General features: G+C 41.8%; 1 protein-coding gene across 5 annotated transcripts in view; it reads left to right on the top strand.

The window, feature by feature from the left end:
- Positions 1–5,783: 5,783 nt before the first annotated feature.
- Positions 5,784–15,918, top strand: part of LHPP (phospholysine phosphohistidine inorganic pyrophosphate phosphatase) — a 163,937-nt gene continuing 153,802 nt past the window's right edge. For all 5 annotated transcript variants that reach the window (XM_077821443.1, XM_077821438.1, XM_077821439.1 and 2 more), the window contains exon 1: positions 5,784–5,951. In XM_077821443.1, the coding sequence (XP_077677569.1) occupies positions 5,824–5,951 (128 nt within the window). In that variant the 5' untranslated portion in view covers positions 5,784–5,823. The remainder of the gene's footprint in view (positions 5,952–15,918) is intronic.

Genomic DNA, 15,918 nt, shown 5'->3' with positions numbered 1-15,918 from the left:
TCCAGGCTCTAAAACACCTACCAACCTCCCCGCTAAAATCCTCTATAATGCAAACCGTCTACTAGTTGGGATTTTACCTTCAGCATTCAGCGAAGGAGGGACTGAACCTGTTTTACTGCCTCAAGAGAAAGTTAAGTAAGTCAAATATGAAAACAGGCTAAAGTAAGAGTGATCTAAGTAGCATCTTGAATTTTAATAATTAAACATGGGCTTAGGTTATTACTATTTAAATATATATCATCTTTATACATCATGGTCAAATTTTCTTGCGCAACTGCATGCATATGACTTCTGTTATTCCAGCTTTATTATGTTATTACCTAGCACAGAGTACAGTATAAACCACCTTTAGATCTAAGGGCTTGATCCTGCATTCCTTGTGTATCCAAAGTTCCCAGTGAAGTCAATGGGAGTTTACAAAGTATGCAGGATTGAGTCTTATGTTTTAAAAAGGTCCAGAAACATATTAAGCCCTTATATGGCATTTTATGTCATCTAAATGTGGTTCAAAGATTAAGAATGAGATCTTGCACTCACTGAATTCCTTGAGGGTTGTGGCATTGACATCAGTGGCAAAACTATGGGCCTGATCCAAAACCTACTGAAATAAAAGAGAGTCTTGCTGTTGGCCCCAGTGGGTTTTGGATCAGCCCCTATATCACCACACTGCATGAAGGGCAGGATTGGGTCTGAGCTAATTAATCCTCACAGCACCCCTGTGGAGTATATATGATTCCCCTTTTATAGATGAGGAAGCTGAGGGACAAGTGACGTGAGTGAGTTACGCAAGCTCACACACCAAGTCAGTGGCAGAAATAAATATTAATATACTATTGAAAAAGAGGTTATAATATCTCTCTCTCTTTTTCTCTCTCGGCAGATTAAGGTGGTGGCTTGATTCTTCGCCACCACAGGACAGGAATAACTCTCAATGGAAATGACTCCTATTCTACAGGAGAATAAAATCCTTTATTTATATACAAAACAGGTAGAGGGCTGACAAAAGCAGGGCATGCTTCTTTACACCACTCAGCCAGTGTGCCATCCCCCTGACCATGACTGGGGGCGGGGGGAGGGGGGGGGAAGTCCCCATAACCAGTTCAAGCAATCACAGAGCTGTAAATTTTTAAACTTCACACTAACTAAACTGTGTGTACTGTATCTATAAGGTGGATTTTCTTCTCACTCTCGCATTTGCATTTGACCTGACAAATCAGGATGAACATTGGAAAAAGGAATATTATTTCTGGATGAAGGATTTGGGGATGGCAATATTAATGTTGTCTGTATTTGGGAATCATCTTGTTAACATATAGTTTGCACCTTGGTATGCCATCGATTCTGCCACCCTTATTCGTGTTGAGTAGTATCTTACACTACCAATTGTCCCATTGAAATTAATTATTTTTAGGATGCTCAGAGCTTCTGTATGGATAAAATTGTTGTTAAATCTAAAGAAATAAAATGAAATAAAATACAACAGTACTAAGGTAATGGAATTAAAAGTGGCAGAATTTGACCCTTATTTTCCATTTTGATATCACAGAACCTAAAATAATTGACTAGGAAGAAAGAGAGACAAAAAAATGATGAAGACGTGCAGGAATCAAATTACAGAATTATTAAGATTAATTATTATCATAATTTATACTATGGCAGCACCTAAATGTCCCAATTAGTGTGGTGTTCTACTGTGCTGAGCACTATACAAACATAAAAAAGAGACAATCTTTGACCCGAAGGGCTTCCAGTCTAAGGTACAAACAGACACAGGGCAGGGACAAATGAACCTAGTAAAGAATTGGCACGCTTTGTTAGATACTTAGATTGTATTTTTCTTTTAATTGGGATAGAGGTAGGGAGGAAGAAAGTAGGAAAAGGAAAGAAGGGGAAGAGTAATAGTCACATGGATATCGTTCTTAGTGTGATCAACTAAGGAAAATGGATACCAGACCTTTACATATTTCTTATCAATATTTCTGAAACGTGATCCTCTTTAAAACTTAACATGCTAGTCTAATAACTGTGGTATAAAGAATTACTTAGAAACAATTATGATGCCATCACAGATGCTGTGATATGGAAATATTCCTCTGGCCTGTGTATGCATTAACTTAACTTAAAGCACATGCATAGGTCTTTGCAGGATCAAGGCCTTATTTTGTAAGAGAAAATCCAAACCATCTGATATATGTAAGATTACAAAATATAGCCTTGTGGATATATTTTAATATTGTGGCTGCAAAATTGTAAAAGGTGAGTTGTAGTAATGGAATTCTTTAAGATATACATTTTTAAGCTAGCAGACATCTTCACATATTGTCAGTTTAACATACACATGTGCACACACACACACATATTAGTCTTAACTGTTTGCTTGAAGTTGGTTCGTTTCTCAGCTCAGGCATTAAAATTCAGTCTGAGTGCTGTCTTTAAATTGCTTTGATGCTAGGTGGGTTTCAACCCTGACCTGTCCTGACGGCAAGTGATGGCTGTAACAAGCTCTGGATCAATATTCATAGCGGGTGTCCTGGACTGATAACACTATCCAAGACAATGTTCACTATCAGTGTGGACAGCTGAGATATTGCACCATTAGCGATGTTGTTTTAAATAACCTGATCCATTTCTGGGTCTATTTAATTAATTTCACTGTTTAGATATTATCTGTAAGGAAAAGCCAGAGGCTATTCCAGAAGCAGTGATGCAAATCAGCGGTGCCAAGGCTACCCTGCTTTTTTTTTCAAAACAAAGTGGACTATAATTCCAACCCAGTTCCTTATATATTATGTGAATTGTGGCAGGCTATTTATAGTGTTAAGAACAAAAACTATCTGCATTGTATCAAGGGGAAAACAATATTATCGGTAAGGCTGGAACACAACTGATCAAATCTTACCCATGATTATAAAATAGTGAGGATTAGTCTAATTATTTATGTGACAGGCTAGTGTTTTTTCAATTGTTTCTATGAGGTAATGGGATGTACTGTATGTAAAGGCACAAACTTTGTAAGGTACAGCTTAGTCTGTATTTTGGCTGGGTCAAAAAGGTCTTGCCAGGCTTTCTGCTACTTTTTTGATCAACACAGCCTCAGTTAAAGTAAATATGCTCTCTATGGGCCCCATTTTATACTTACATCAAATCTCTACTACACTGCAAAAATTTGCATGGTAGTATGCCTGTGCTGCAAATGCTGAGCTTAAAAAGCAGTCAGTATAAAAAATGGGATCCGAGCTGGCAATCCATATTTACACCAAGTCGTTCTACTGAATTCAGTGCACAGTGCCTCTGAAAATCAGGCCTGTTGTGCCTAAATCAGGCAAAAACTGAGGCCCCCAAAATTGGAGGGCACTTTTGAAAACCGGGGCCCTAATGTGAAGGTGACCATGTTTTCAAAATGAAAACCCAAGACACTTTTGTGCCAACATTTTCAGGGTCATGAAATACTCCCACAAAAGACAAACAAAACTACACTTTTAAAAAATAAGTGTGTGCCATTGTTACTACTGGCAGTGTCTGACTCAATAGTGACGTATATTCCTTAGAATGGAGGATTTTTTTCCAGTAACTTAGTGTCCCAATGAGTTTATCATGAAACGTTGAAGAAGTGTTGTTAACATTTGCTCTGAGCAAAAGAGCAGCTTTCATAGTGTCTACATACTTTGGAATTTTCTCTTTATTCAAACACTCTTTATCATGCTGACCACTCATTCACTCAACTGTTTGTCACTGATAACCACTGATGCAAATTCTGTTCATTATAGCAATATGTCTATTTTATTCTGTTCTGTTCTATTCTGGTTCTTGTACTTTCCTCATCCCCGTAATATTGGAGCCCCTTCCAGTAATGCATTAAGCAACATAGCTAACATCTGTCACATGTGGTTTAATCTTTCTCTTATCAATTTAATGGGCTTTCTTGTATACAGTCTCATCCCAGAAGCCAAGGAGTGAATAGGTATGGAGACTGTGACTCAGCTGCCTTCTTTTCCCTGGAGGTGGTCCCTTCACTAGAGAATTGAGGAACAGAGGTAGGGTAATGTGGAGAAGTTTCCACTGCAGCTTGCATTGTGGGGAGAAGTAGAGGATATCAGTTTCCAAGGCTGGCACTCTGCAACCTTCCATGAAAATAAGAAAATCAAGATAATATTATAAAGAATTTTAAATTGTTTCTCTTCTTGCCCTGCTTTTTTGCAGCCTTTTTAAATTACAGGCAGAGCACATAGCAATGCCTGTAGGTAAGGCTGCACAAGCCTTTCCACTCTGATGAGTCATTTTCAGGTGCCTGTAACTTACTCAGGCTGCTATTCTGAAGGTTTGATTTCAGCCCAGGAGTGATTTCTTTAAATGGAAGATTTGAATAAAAAGAGTTTCTGTTGAGATTCATGGCAGTTTTATCATTAATTTCATGAGGATGGGGATCAGGTTCTATGTCTGTGAGTGATCTGAAGTGTGACCATATAAGATATTCGCTTACTATGTGTTTGTTCAGTGCCTAGTACAAGCGGGCCCTCATCTTGGCTGGGGGCTGTAGATACTACTGTAAAATGACTTGTAAAGGGCTGGGTGAAGTGTGCTTGGTGGCGATGATGATTGCTAAGTGCAAGACCGTAGTATGATAGTAATTACTATTATTTATTATAAAAGACACAAATGAAGCAGATTGTGACCTGAAGTTGTGTGTAGAAGCTTACTTCAAGACAGCCACCGTGAGAATCTGTTTCTCCCCCTGCTCATTGTCATCACTAGCAGTGAATCAAAAATGCTGCCTGCCCATTAGTCCCCGTTCTACCTCCCTCTTGCCCCTCCACAACATATGCTGGGTGCCACACCTCCCACCATTCCACCCCCCCCCAATGTATGCTGGGTGTCACACCTGTTCCACCCTCCCCAATGTATGCTGGGTGTCACACCCCATTCCACCCCCCTCCCCAAGGTATGCTGCGTGTCACACCCCATTCCACCCTTCCTCCCCAATGTATGCTGTCAAGAATTATAACATTCATAAACCAGTCGGAGAACACGTCAATCTCTCTGGTCACACGATTACAGACATGAAAGTTGCGATATTACAATAAAAAAACTTCAAATCCAGACTCCAGCCAGAGACTGTTGAATTGAAATTCATTTGCAAATTGGATACAATTAACTTAGGCTTGGATAGAGACTGGGAGTGGCTAAGTCATTATGCAAGGTAACTTATTTCCCCTTGTTTTTTCCTACCCGGCCTCTCCTCAGATGTTCTTGTTAAACCCTGGATTTGTGCTGGAAATGGCCCACTTTGATTATCATACACATTGTAAGGAAAGTGGTCACTTTAGATAAGCTATTACCAGCAGGAGAGTGGGGTGGGGAGAGGTATTTTTTCATGCTTTGTGTGTATAAAAAGATCTTCTACACTTTCCACAGTATGCATCTGATGAAGTGAGCTGTAGCTCACGAAAGCTCATGCTCAAATAAATTGGTTAGTCTCTAAGGTGCCACAAGTCCTCCTTTTCTTTTTGTGAATACAGACTAACAGGGCTGTTACTCTGAAACCTGAATGTATGCTGGGTGGCACACCCTGTTCCAGCCCCCCCTCCCAATGTCTGCTGGGTGGCACACCCCGGTGCACCGCCCCGTCGCCCCCTCCCCAATGTAAGTTGGGTGCCAATCCCGTTCCACCTTTCCCCCCGCCCCGTGTATGCCCGCACTTCGTCTTCTTCTGCTCAAATTAACACCAATGAAAAACTACGTTTCCCAGCGGCCCTGGCGGAAGGAAGGGCTCTGGACTCGGCGGGGTTCAGCTGACCGCACGCCCCGGGCCGGGCTGTGCGCGCTATGGCAGAGTGGGCAAAGCAGCATGCGGGCATTAAGGGAGTGGTGCTAGATATCAGTGGGGTCTTGTATGACGGTGGAGGAGACGGAGGCGGGGTTCCCATCCCGGGATCTAGAGAAGCGGTGGAAAAGTAAGTGCCCGCAGAGCTAGGGCGTTACACAGCCCCGGCGGCCGGCCCTCTCCTCCGCCCCACCCGGCGGTGCCGTGACCCGCCCCGCCTCCCGGGCACGCTGCGGAGGGGGCGCCGCCCCCTCCCTCCTTGCAGCTGGGTGGGGCCGCCCCCTTCTCGGCCGGCGCCAGGTTCAGCCAGGGGCCACGGCGTCCCGCCGGGCTCCTTCCTCGCGGTGCTTCCAGCCGCTCCCAGGAGAAGGGTCCAAACTACCGCGGGTTGGGAACCTGCGGCCCTAGCCCTGTGGGCAGGGGAAGGGACGCAGAGCTGCAGGCCTGGGAGAGAGCCCAGCGGGGCACGCCTGGGGGCCATACGCCGTGCCCCGTTGCCTGCCCCCTCTCCTGGGTGCCACACACTATGCCACACTTCAAACCCCCCCCCACTGTACGCTGGGTGCCACACGCCATTCCTCCTCCCCCATGTATGCTGGGTGCCACACGCCCTTCCCCTTCCTCCCCCCATGTATGCTGGGTGCCACACCCTGATCCACCTCCCCCTCGCACCTCTGCCATATACTCTGGGTGCCATACACCATTCCACATTGCCTGATGTGTATCCTGGGTACAGCACATCACTTTACATTGCCCTCTGGATGCCATACGCCATTTCACATTTCATCCTGCCACCCCACCCCAAATGTACCCTGGTTGCCAATCACCACTCCACAGTTTCACCTCTCCGACTCCCGGGCCATGTATCCTGAGTACCAAACAGCATTTCACTTCTCCCTCATCTCATGTATACTAGGTGTAACACACTATTCCACCTATCCCTGCTGCCATGTACACTGTGGCACACACTATTTTACATTGTTTCCCACTACCTCCCCCGGTATGCTGGGTGTTGTACACCATTCCCACATGCTCTCCCTTCCATCTGCTATGCATCTTCAGCCCTATGCAATGCTCCCTGTATGCTCTCCCCCTCCTGCCATTCACTCTTGCATTGCCTCCTCCCCTCCAAACCAGGCATCTAGGATGCCATATATCTATACATTCTGTCCTCCCCCACACCTGTTAATCACAATCAGATTGTGTGTTCACCCTGAATTTTTCCAAAGGGTCATCAGCTGCAGTGGGGCTGGTGCTTCAAATGTTAGGACTTCAGCTAGTTGAGGACTGTGTTCTTCTGATTCAGAGCCATAACTTATAACCTATTCACTACCTTGTGCAGGCCTTTAAAGAATGAATTAGCACATACCTGCAATATCTTTTGAAAATCTTTGAATATCTTGTGAAATCTGTGCTAGATCTTCTAATTTTCTGTACTTATTTTCAAAATCTAGAGCTCTCATTAATGAGAAAACCTTTTTTTCTCATCAGCTTACACAGTGCACTGAACCACATTTTCCCAGCAACCACAAAGAATATCTGGGAGAATCTGTCTCCAAATAATTAACCTTCAGGGCATAAGACAACCTTTAAATATTGGTCATTAGGAGGAAGCTTTCCCTGGAGGCAGGTTATTCCGTAACTGTTTTCTGTAGGGTTTCTTCTATCATCCCCTGAAGCAGATGGTACTGGCCACTGCTGGATTTGATGGATTATTGGTCTGATCCAGTAAGGCAATTCCTGTGTTCCTATAATGTCCATTTGTGTAGTATTCTTCTATCCAAAACGTTTCACAAGTCTGCATGCATATATGCATACATATCCACTGAAATATAGAGGACGGCATCATGCTTGTACAACAATCAGGTGAAAGGAAACTTTCGCCAAGTTCAGTAGGTCAATCCCCATCTCTTATAAAAGGTGCTAAAAGCACATTCATGTAATTGGTGGAGCAGGGGAAGACAGAACCATAGTTTATAACAGTGGTTCTCAAACTTTTGTACTGGTGAACCTTTTCACATAGCAAGCCTCTGGGTGTGACCCCTCCTTATAAATTAAAAAACACATTTTTATATATTTAACACCATTATAAATTCTAGAGGCAAAGTGGGGTTTGGGGTGGAGGCTGATGGCTTGTGACCCCCCCCCCCCCATGTAATAACCTTGCAACCCCCTGAGGGGCAGACCCCTGTTTGAGAACCTCTGGTTTATAAGGTCTTATGTGAAAGTCATTCTTGTGCCTCCACATCTTCAATACAATAAATTGAGTGGTGCTAAATCTCTCTCTGGTGGAATTACTGAGTGAATCCTGCCACATTTGGGATCTGTAATTTCAGGGATCCTGATCTTCCAGAAGTGATGCTTAGATCTCCAAGCCATCCCCACCCAGTAAAATTGGTCTTTGGGCTCTGTTGAGTTTTATTCTAAGACTCTGATCCAAAACTCTTTCAAGTGAAAGGGAGTCCTTCCATTGATTTCACTGGGGTTTGGACTGGGCTTTTTTTAGTTTTGTAAACCCTGACTCTGTGGCTAGATGGTTTGTCTGCAGAGGAGCAGCCCTCCCCTGACTGTTAGGCCATATTATCTATATACTGAAAGTGTGGGTATGTTTTTAAAGCAAAACTTTAGCATTCTTTTTCTAAAAGAAGCAATTCAAACAGCTTTTCAGGAGGTGCCAGTGTACCTATAGCAACTAGTGCATTGTGCGTTGGTTTTCAGAGGCTCTGAGCATTGGCAGTTTACAACAGTGGCTCTCAACCTTTCCAGATTACTGTACCCCTTTCAGGAGTCTGATCTGTCTTGTGTACCCCCAAATTTTACCTCTCTTAAAAACTATTTGCTTACAAAATCAGACAAAAATACAAAAGTGTCACAGCACACTATTACTGAAAAATTGCTTACTTTCTCATTGTTCCCATATAATTATAAAATAAATCAATTGGAATATAAGTATTGTACTTACATTTCAGTGTATAGTATGCAGAGCAGTATAAACAAGTTGTATGAAATATTCGTTTGTACTAACTAGGCTAGTGCTTTTTATGTAGCTTGCTGTAAAACTAGGCAAATATCTAGGTGAGTTGATGTATCCCCTGGAAGATGTCTCCATACCCCCAGGGGTACATAGCCTGGTTTAGAACCACTGGCCTATTGAATTGAGCACTAGACTGGAACTCAGGAGACCTGAATTCTATTCCCAGTTCTGCTACTAGAGTACTAGGTGACCTTGGCCAAGTCCCTTCATTTTCCGGTGCCCCAATTTCCTCATCAGTAAAATGGAGATAATTTGCTTACCTCCTTTGTGAAGGCTTTGAAATCTATGGATGTAAAGTGCTACCAAAAAGCTAGATATTATTCATAATTACTGTTCTGTCATCAGCATGTATAGTGTCCAGGCATATACCCTTTTGCTTGATTATGCTACATGTTCCATGGTATTTAAAGAGTTACATTTTTTATTTGGCTCAAGTTAGTGGAATTATATCCAAAAATAAAGTAGGATCAGGGTAAAAAAATAGACTTTCCAGACCTCAAGTTTGTAGTCTTAAAAATTGAGTAAGATAGGAAAACAAACATGAAACTTTTGGTTTACCTTGACATTTTAAAAAATATTTGTTCAACCATGAGAGAATCTATTGAGTTTGAAGCTCTGCTTTCCTTGGGCTCCTAGCAAAAAATAGTAACCCAACCCCAGAGAAATACAGGCAGGTTAGATTCAGTTTCAGCTGATATTTACTTTAGTCACTATGTATATTACATCTAAAAATTGGAGGACAATGTAGCTGTGAACTCTAGTATGTTCAATCATTAATCAGTTGAAAAAAATTGCCTGCACTGGTAGGGTACTATCCCAAGTTGATGAACATAGCAGTCAAATTAGTTTATATTTTGCCCCAAAAAATTCAACCTGAGGCAGACACCAAGAATGGGAAATTTCAGCCCAAATGGTGAATAAGCAATTGAAAACAGCGTGTTATAGTAGTATTCTTCTATCCAAAACGTTTCACAAGTCTGCATGCATATATGCATATATATCCACTGAAATATAGAGGACGGCATCATGCTTGTACAACAATCAGGTGAAAGGAAACTTTCGCCAAGTTCAGTAGGTCAATCCCCATCTCTTATAAAAGGTGCTAAAAGCACGTTCATGTAATTGGTGGAGCAGGGGAAGACAGAACCATAGTTTATAACATAGGCTATTTTTAATAATAGAATTCACGACCTCTGTTATAAAACATGCAAATCAATACAAAAATTGTCAAAGTTACTGTACCTTCCCTTAATACATACCTATTGTTTAATTAGTGTTTGGGTGTTAGGGCAGCTTAAGGCAAACCCAGCAGTGACATGCAAGGAGTTTCTTTTTAATTGAATTTAAGGCTTGTGTAAGATGCCAGGCTGGGAGCCCAAAGACTAAAGTTGTCCATTTATACATGGAACAGGTATGTCTGAGCAGCATCAGTGCTAGTTTCCTCACACAGCCCTGCCAGTGTGTCTCAACTCTGTCCTGAAGGGACCATCACTTGAGTGGTGAGGGGGTAGATCTATCTCCACTCCTAGGCAGTCATTGACCCTTGGTTGAGACAGCTGGCAATGGTGCAAATTATGGTGGTGGTTTTGTGTTATAGATATTGGTTCAGTAGAGATCGCCAGGTCATTTTACATCAGGTCACTGGAGGGTCATCAACAAAGCAGTGGCAGGCACCATAACCCATGACGAGCCCCTGCAAGGAAATTTGCCGTTAAAGCTGTCACACTACACAATTGATTCAGCACCATGAGCTCTGGTTAGGATGCAGTTTGAACCCCTCTCCACCTGTGGGTTCATCTGCATTAGTAGTGGGATTCACACCTAAGGAAAGCAGGCCACTGTATTGAATGAGCACATCTCCTGGGTGCCTTGACCCTGCATCCTCCTTTGCCAGCACCAATTGCTTCCTGGGCCGTACACTTCAGAAGAGCAGTGGTTAGTATGAGCAGCTTTTGCTGCCCCCAAGTCAAACTTTCTTCCCTAGCTGGGGGAAGAGGGCATATTTTAGTTCTGTTGGTTAAAACGAATGAAGCCCTTCACCTTGAGGGGATCTCTAAACGTAAGTCACATGCATTACAACCACAGATACAGCAAAGTGAGTTCACGACAGGAGAAGATTTATTTTTCATCTGATGTGCTCATTTATGTTTGACCATGAGGACCTAATTCTTGTGCTGAATTATCAATTGGGATTGTAAAGGAGTGAAAATCACTTCTAAAGTGACTCCTAATGTTATTTTAGGGCTTGATCCATTGATTTCAATGGGCTTTGTATGTTTTTAAAAGAAGTATCAAAACCTGTTCCTCATCTTAGACCAGAAGGGTTCTAATCGAACCTTTCTGATATGCGTTCTATTTCTTTATGCTTGTGCAGAAAGTCAAACTGTCTCAGAGTGTCAGCCACTGCTGTGCTAATTGGTCTGATATTCCTACCATTAGACTCAAACAATTATTATTAATATTGTGTAAGTTTTGACAGTGTGCACAGTGACAGTGGCACTGGTATAAGACACAAAACTAAAGTAATTTTCTTCTCTGAGGCATATGCATTCCAGGGCCCCTGCACGTACTTATGTACGTGCTTTGCTTCAAGCATGGGAATAGTGCTGTTGAGGACAAGTAACTGGGGGAAAATATTGAGTGCAATCAGAGAGGTTATTTTAAGCTCTGTATTTGGCACTGGTGCAACTGTTGCTGGAATACCATGGTGAGTTCTTGTGCCCCCAGTTAAAGAAGAATGTTAAATTGGAGATGGTTCAGAGAAGAGCCACAAGAATGATTAAAGGATTAGAAAACATGCTGTCAAGGTTGCTTCCCCACTCTGAACTCTAGGGTACAGATGTGGGGAGCTGCATGAAAACCTCCTAAGCTTACTTTTACCCGCTTAGGTTAAAACTTCCCCAAGGTACAAACTGTTTTACCTGTTGCCCTTGGACTTTCGCTGCCACCACCAAACGTCTAACTAGGTTTATTATTGGGAAAGAGTCGTTTGGAAACATCTTTCCCCCCCAAAATCCTCACCAATTTGCATAGGTGACCACAGACCCAAACCCTTGGATCTTAAGAACAATGAAAAAAACATTCAGTTTATTACAAAAATAATTTTAATAGAAGTAAAAAAAAAATCACCTCTGTAAAATCAGGATGGTAAATACCTTACAGGGTAATTAGATTCAAAACATAGAGAATCCCTCTAGGCAAAACCTTAAGTTACAAAAAGACACAAAGACAGGAATATCCATTCCATTCAGCACAGCTTATTACCTCAGCCATTTAAAGAAATCATAATCTAACGCATATCTAGCTAGATTACTTACTAAGTTCTAAGACTCCATTCCTGTTCTGTCCCCGGCAAAAGCATCACACAGACAGACCCAGACCCTTTGTTTCTCCCCCCCTCCAGCTTTTAAAGTATCTTGTCTCCTCATTGGTCATTTTGGTCAGGTGCCAGCGAGGTTATCCTAGCTTCTTACCCCTTTATAGATGAAAGGGTTTTTCCTCTGGCCAGGAGGGATTTTAAAGGTGTTTACCTTTCCCTTTATATTTATGACACATACCTTATAGTGATAGACTCAAAAAGATCAATCTGTGTAGCTTAACAAAGTGAAGGTTAATGAATGACAGTAAGTATCTGCCTGAGGAACAAATATTTAATAATGGACTCTTCAGTTTAGAAGAGAAAGGTACAACACAATCCAGGGGCTGGAAGTTGAATCCAGACAAATTGAGGCTGGAAATAAGGTGTAAATTTTTACCACTGAGAGTGATTAACCATTGGAAGAGCTTACCAAGGGTCATGGTGGATTTTCCATCACTGACCTTTTTTAAGTCAGATTAGATATTTCTCTAAAAGATATGTTCTAGGAAATATTTTGGAGACGTTCTATGGCCTGTGTTATACAGGAGGTCAGCTGGGATGGTAGCAATACTCCCTCTGCCCTTGGAATCTGTAAAGCATGGATATTGGCCACTGCTGGACTTGCTAGATAAGAACCTAGGCATTTCAGGACCTCTTGTTGAGAAAGTCTCTTCTGTAGTTTCCTGAATAAAGACTGGATTAATAAGGAGTTTTAAAAATCAGACTGGTTCTATTTTCCTTGTTGCTTGTAATATCTTTATATAAAGAGGAAGGATGGTTTTGTGGTTAGCGAAACTAGTGTGAGACTCAGGAGATCTGAGTTCAATTCCTTGCTCTGCCACAGACTTCCTGTGTGACCATGGCTAAATCATTTAATCCTCTGTGCCTCACTTTCCCCATCAGTGAAACAGGAACAATAGGCCTTCCTTTGTCTATTTAGACTGCAAGCTGTTTGGGACATGGACTGTCTCTTACTATGTGTTTGTACAGTGCCTAGCACTGGGGCCCTGACCTGGGCTGGTGCTTCTAGGTGCTACCGCAATAAACATAAACAATAACAATCATATAATTACTGCAGGAAAACAGGTCATTTCTTATAAAACTGGGAAATATTTGATAATATCTCCACCAAAATCCCCCCCTATGTCATTGGAGATTTGGTTTTGTTTCTTTTAGGTTTTTCAACTTAATTTTTTATTAGGTTACATACTGTTATTAAACAGTTTTGTTGCTGCGTTTACTGAAACCTCCTGTATGTAAGCAACATAGACTGTAATTTAACTTACAGTAATGTCAGAAATATGTTGGCTGAAATAGCAGTAAAACTCTGGCCTTGGGCACAATGCAAGATGTTAAGAGTTTTCTCTTGATATGCTGGAAATCCCTAAGCCCTTGTTCCTCATTAGAGATCACTACATTTCAGCAGTTAATTTGGTCTGTATGCTTATTTGACCTGGGGGAGGCTGTGTAGAGTCTTCAAAGCGGGTTTTGAGATCCTAACTAACTATAGACCCCTGGATGCTGTCTTCAAATAGGCAAACTCCTTTGGGTTGGAGTTGAAGTGTAACAAAACTGGAAGACAATGTATGACATTCCCCCGTGGTGTAAGGACGGCAGAAGGCCTCTGGCACAGCAGAGCTGCTGCTGCAACTGGGGCTGGGTGTGCAGAGGAATTTGTGCCCCTGTGTTTTGTATGTCAGCTTTGGCATCAGCTGGGGGAAGTGGTATGATGCATGGATCTGTGATTCCATGGATCCAGTGGCTACGACCTCTAGGGTAAGAAGTTCAAGGCTGAGGGGAGACCCCACACCCTGCTCATGAACTGCAAAGTGGCTTCTGTATAGTTCCAAATACAAAGCCTGTTTGTTCAGATATGTGTGTGGGGAACGGAGGGTGAATTTCACCCTGTATACGCTGGGTCATTCAGTCTCCTACCATAAGCATAATTTATAAAGCTTCTGGCTTTCTGTCTAAACTGGTCGATGGGCTCCATAATGCCTTTAACACACAGCACAGCACTGCACTCACAATGGTCATAGGAGCTCCTCTCCATAGAGCTGTAGGGCTCATTGTGCCTCAAGCAGGCATGAGGCCTTTCTGAGCTCCAGATGTGTGGTTGCTGGCACTCAGGCTGCTTTGTTCTATGGTACAGTGCTTTGCCCTCTTTGGAGAGCTAGTACAACTATGGTTGTTAACCTCACTCAGGAGGTATGCAAGGCTCAGGTATGCCTCTGGCTTCTGAGATTCTTGCACTTTTATTCCCATTCCCACTTGTGCACAGAGTCCAATAAGCACCCACGGAAATGAAAGAATGAGCTCACCAGAATGTGCAGCTGCTGAACGCCTCCACCCCGCCCCAATGAGCATTGCAATTTCTCACTGGCGTTCAGAGTAATACTTAGCACATATGCATCTGCACAGCACCTATGAATCCTCACAATTGTGACATCATTATTATATTGATCTTGATCTTTGTGCCTGTCTTGCTAGATCTTCATTGTTGATTCTGTATAGCTCCTTGGCAGTTTTATACTAAGGAGCAGCACAGAAGTGACAGCCATAGTCATGGAAATCTGGTGCAGCAGGAATACGTGCCAAAAAGTGCCAAAGAAAAACATTATTCATGGCATTCAATATAATTGCTTAAGAATGATCACTTTGCTCAGTGAAGTCCAGGAGCCTTATTTATCTCCTTATTAGACAAGAAATTATTCTAGCTCACATAATTTAAAACCTTTATTGACTCATTATCTCATTACCAACTGATCATTAATATTGTGTTTGGATGATAGCATAGGTCAGTATGTAGTTGTATGCAAATGTGTTGACACTAAAAGCTGCTATTTTTTAAGAAATTGCTTTTTAATCAAGATTTCTAAAAAGTCATACATTCAGATGCAAATAAATAGAAACCCTGTAAATAATTCAGATTCATACAATAATTGTTTGGTGTGATGCATGCCTAAATAAATCTCTTAGTAAATATGCATTTTATTCTCTATATGATTCGTAAATATATTTTTGACACATAGATACTGCTGAAAGGATGTCTCTGCTCTCATATAATGCAAGTGCTGACCTTCTCTTCAAATGTCTTGCTGTACCATCTTCCGCACACAGTCACAGCACTGAAATCTCATGTAACAGTATACAGTACACAAGGACAAAACACAAAAGCAACATTTTCCTTTGCAGTAGATCTGAGATAGAGGAAGCGATTTTTCCTTCCACTAAAGCTATATTCCTAGTTAGGAATATTACAGCAAGGGTATCCATTCCTTCTTAGTATTTTTTAACTCTAATGCATCTCTTTTACAGTTTGTGGTATTGGAATATTTTAGGATTACTCTGGAAGGAAATTGCCAAATCAGAGTCTGAAAATAAAACCCAAAGTAAATGCTTATTCTGCAGGATAGGCTAAGTTCTGCTCTTGGTTATTCTGGTGTAGATCTGAAGTAACTCCAACAACTTTGCTGGATTGCTCCACGTTTACACTGGTGTAACCGTGAGCATTGATACCCCCTTTTGCCCAAAATACTTCAACTGACAAAAACAACAAAAAACCAACTCACAAACAGCAACCCTGAAACCAATCAACATTACAAAAAATAAATTAAATTAATAAAAACCTAAAAAATTAAAAACAAAAATTCAACCCCAAACAGATGTTTTACCCTGAAAAAGAAGAAAGTGCCAGAAACTCCA

Source organism: Eretmochelys imbricata, chromosome 7 (assembly GCF_965152235.1).
Source record: "Eretmochelys imbricata isolate rEreImb1 chromosome 7, rEreImb1.hap1, whole genome shotgun sequence".
Classification (NCBI taxonomy): Eukaryota; Metazoa; Chordata; order Testudines; family Cheloniidae; genus Eretmochelys; species Eretmochelys imbricata.
Note: the sequence above shows the minus strand (reverse complement) of the source record. Positions and strands in the feature narration are given on the sequence as shown.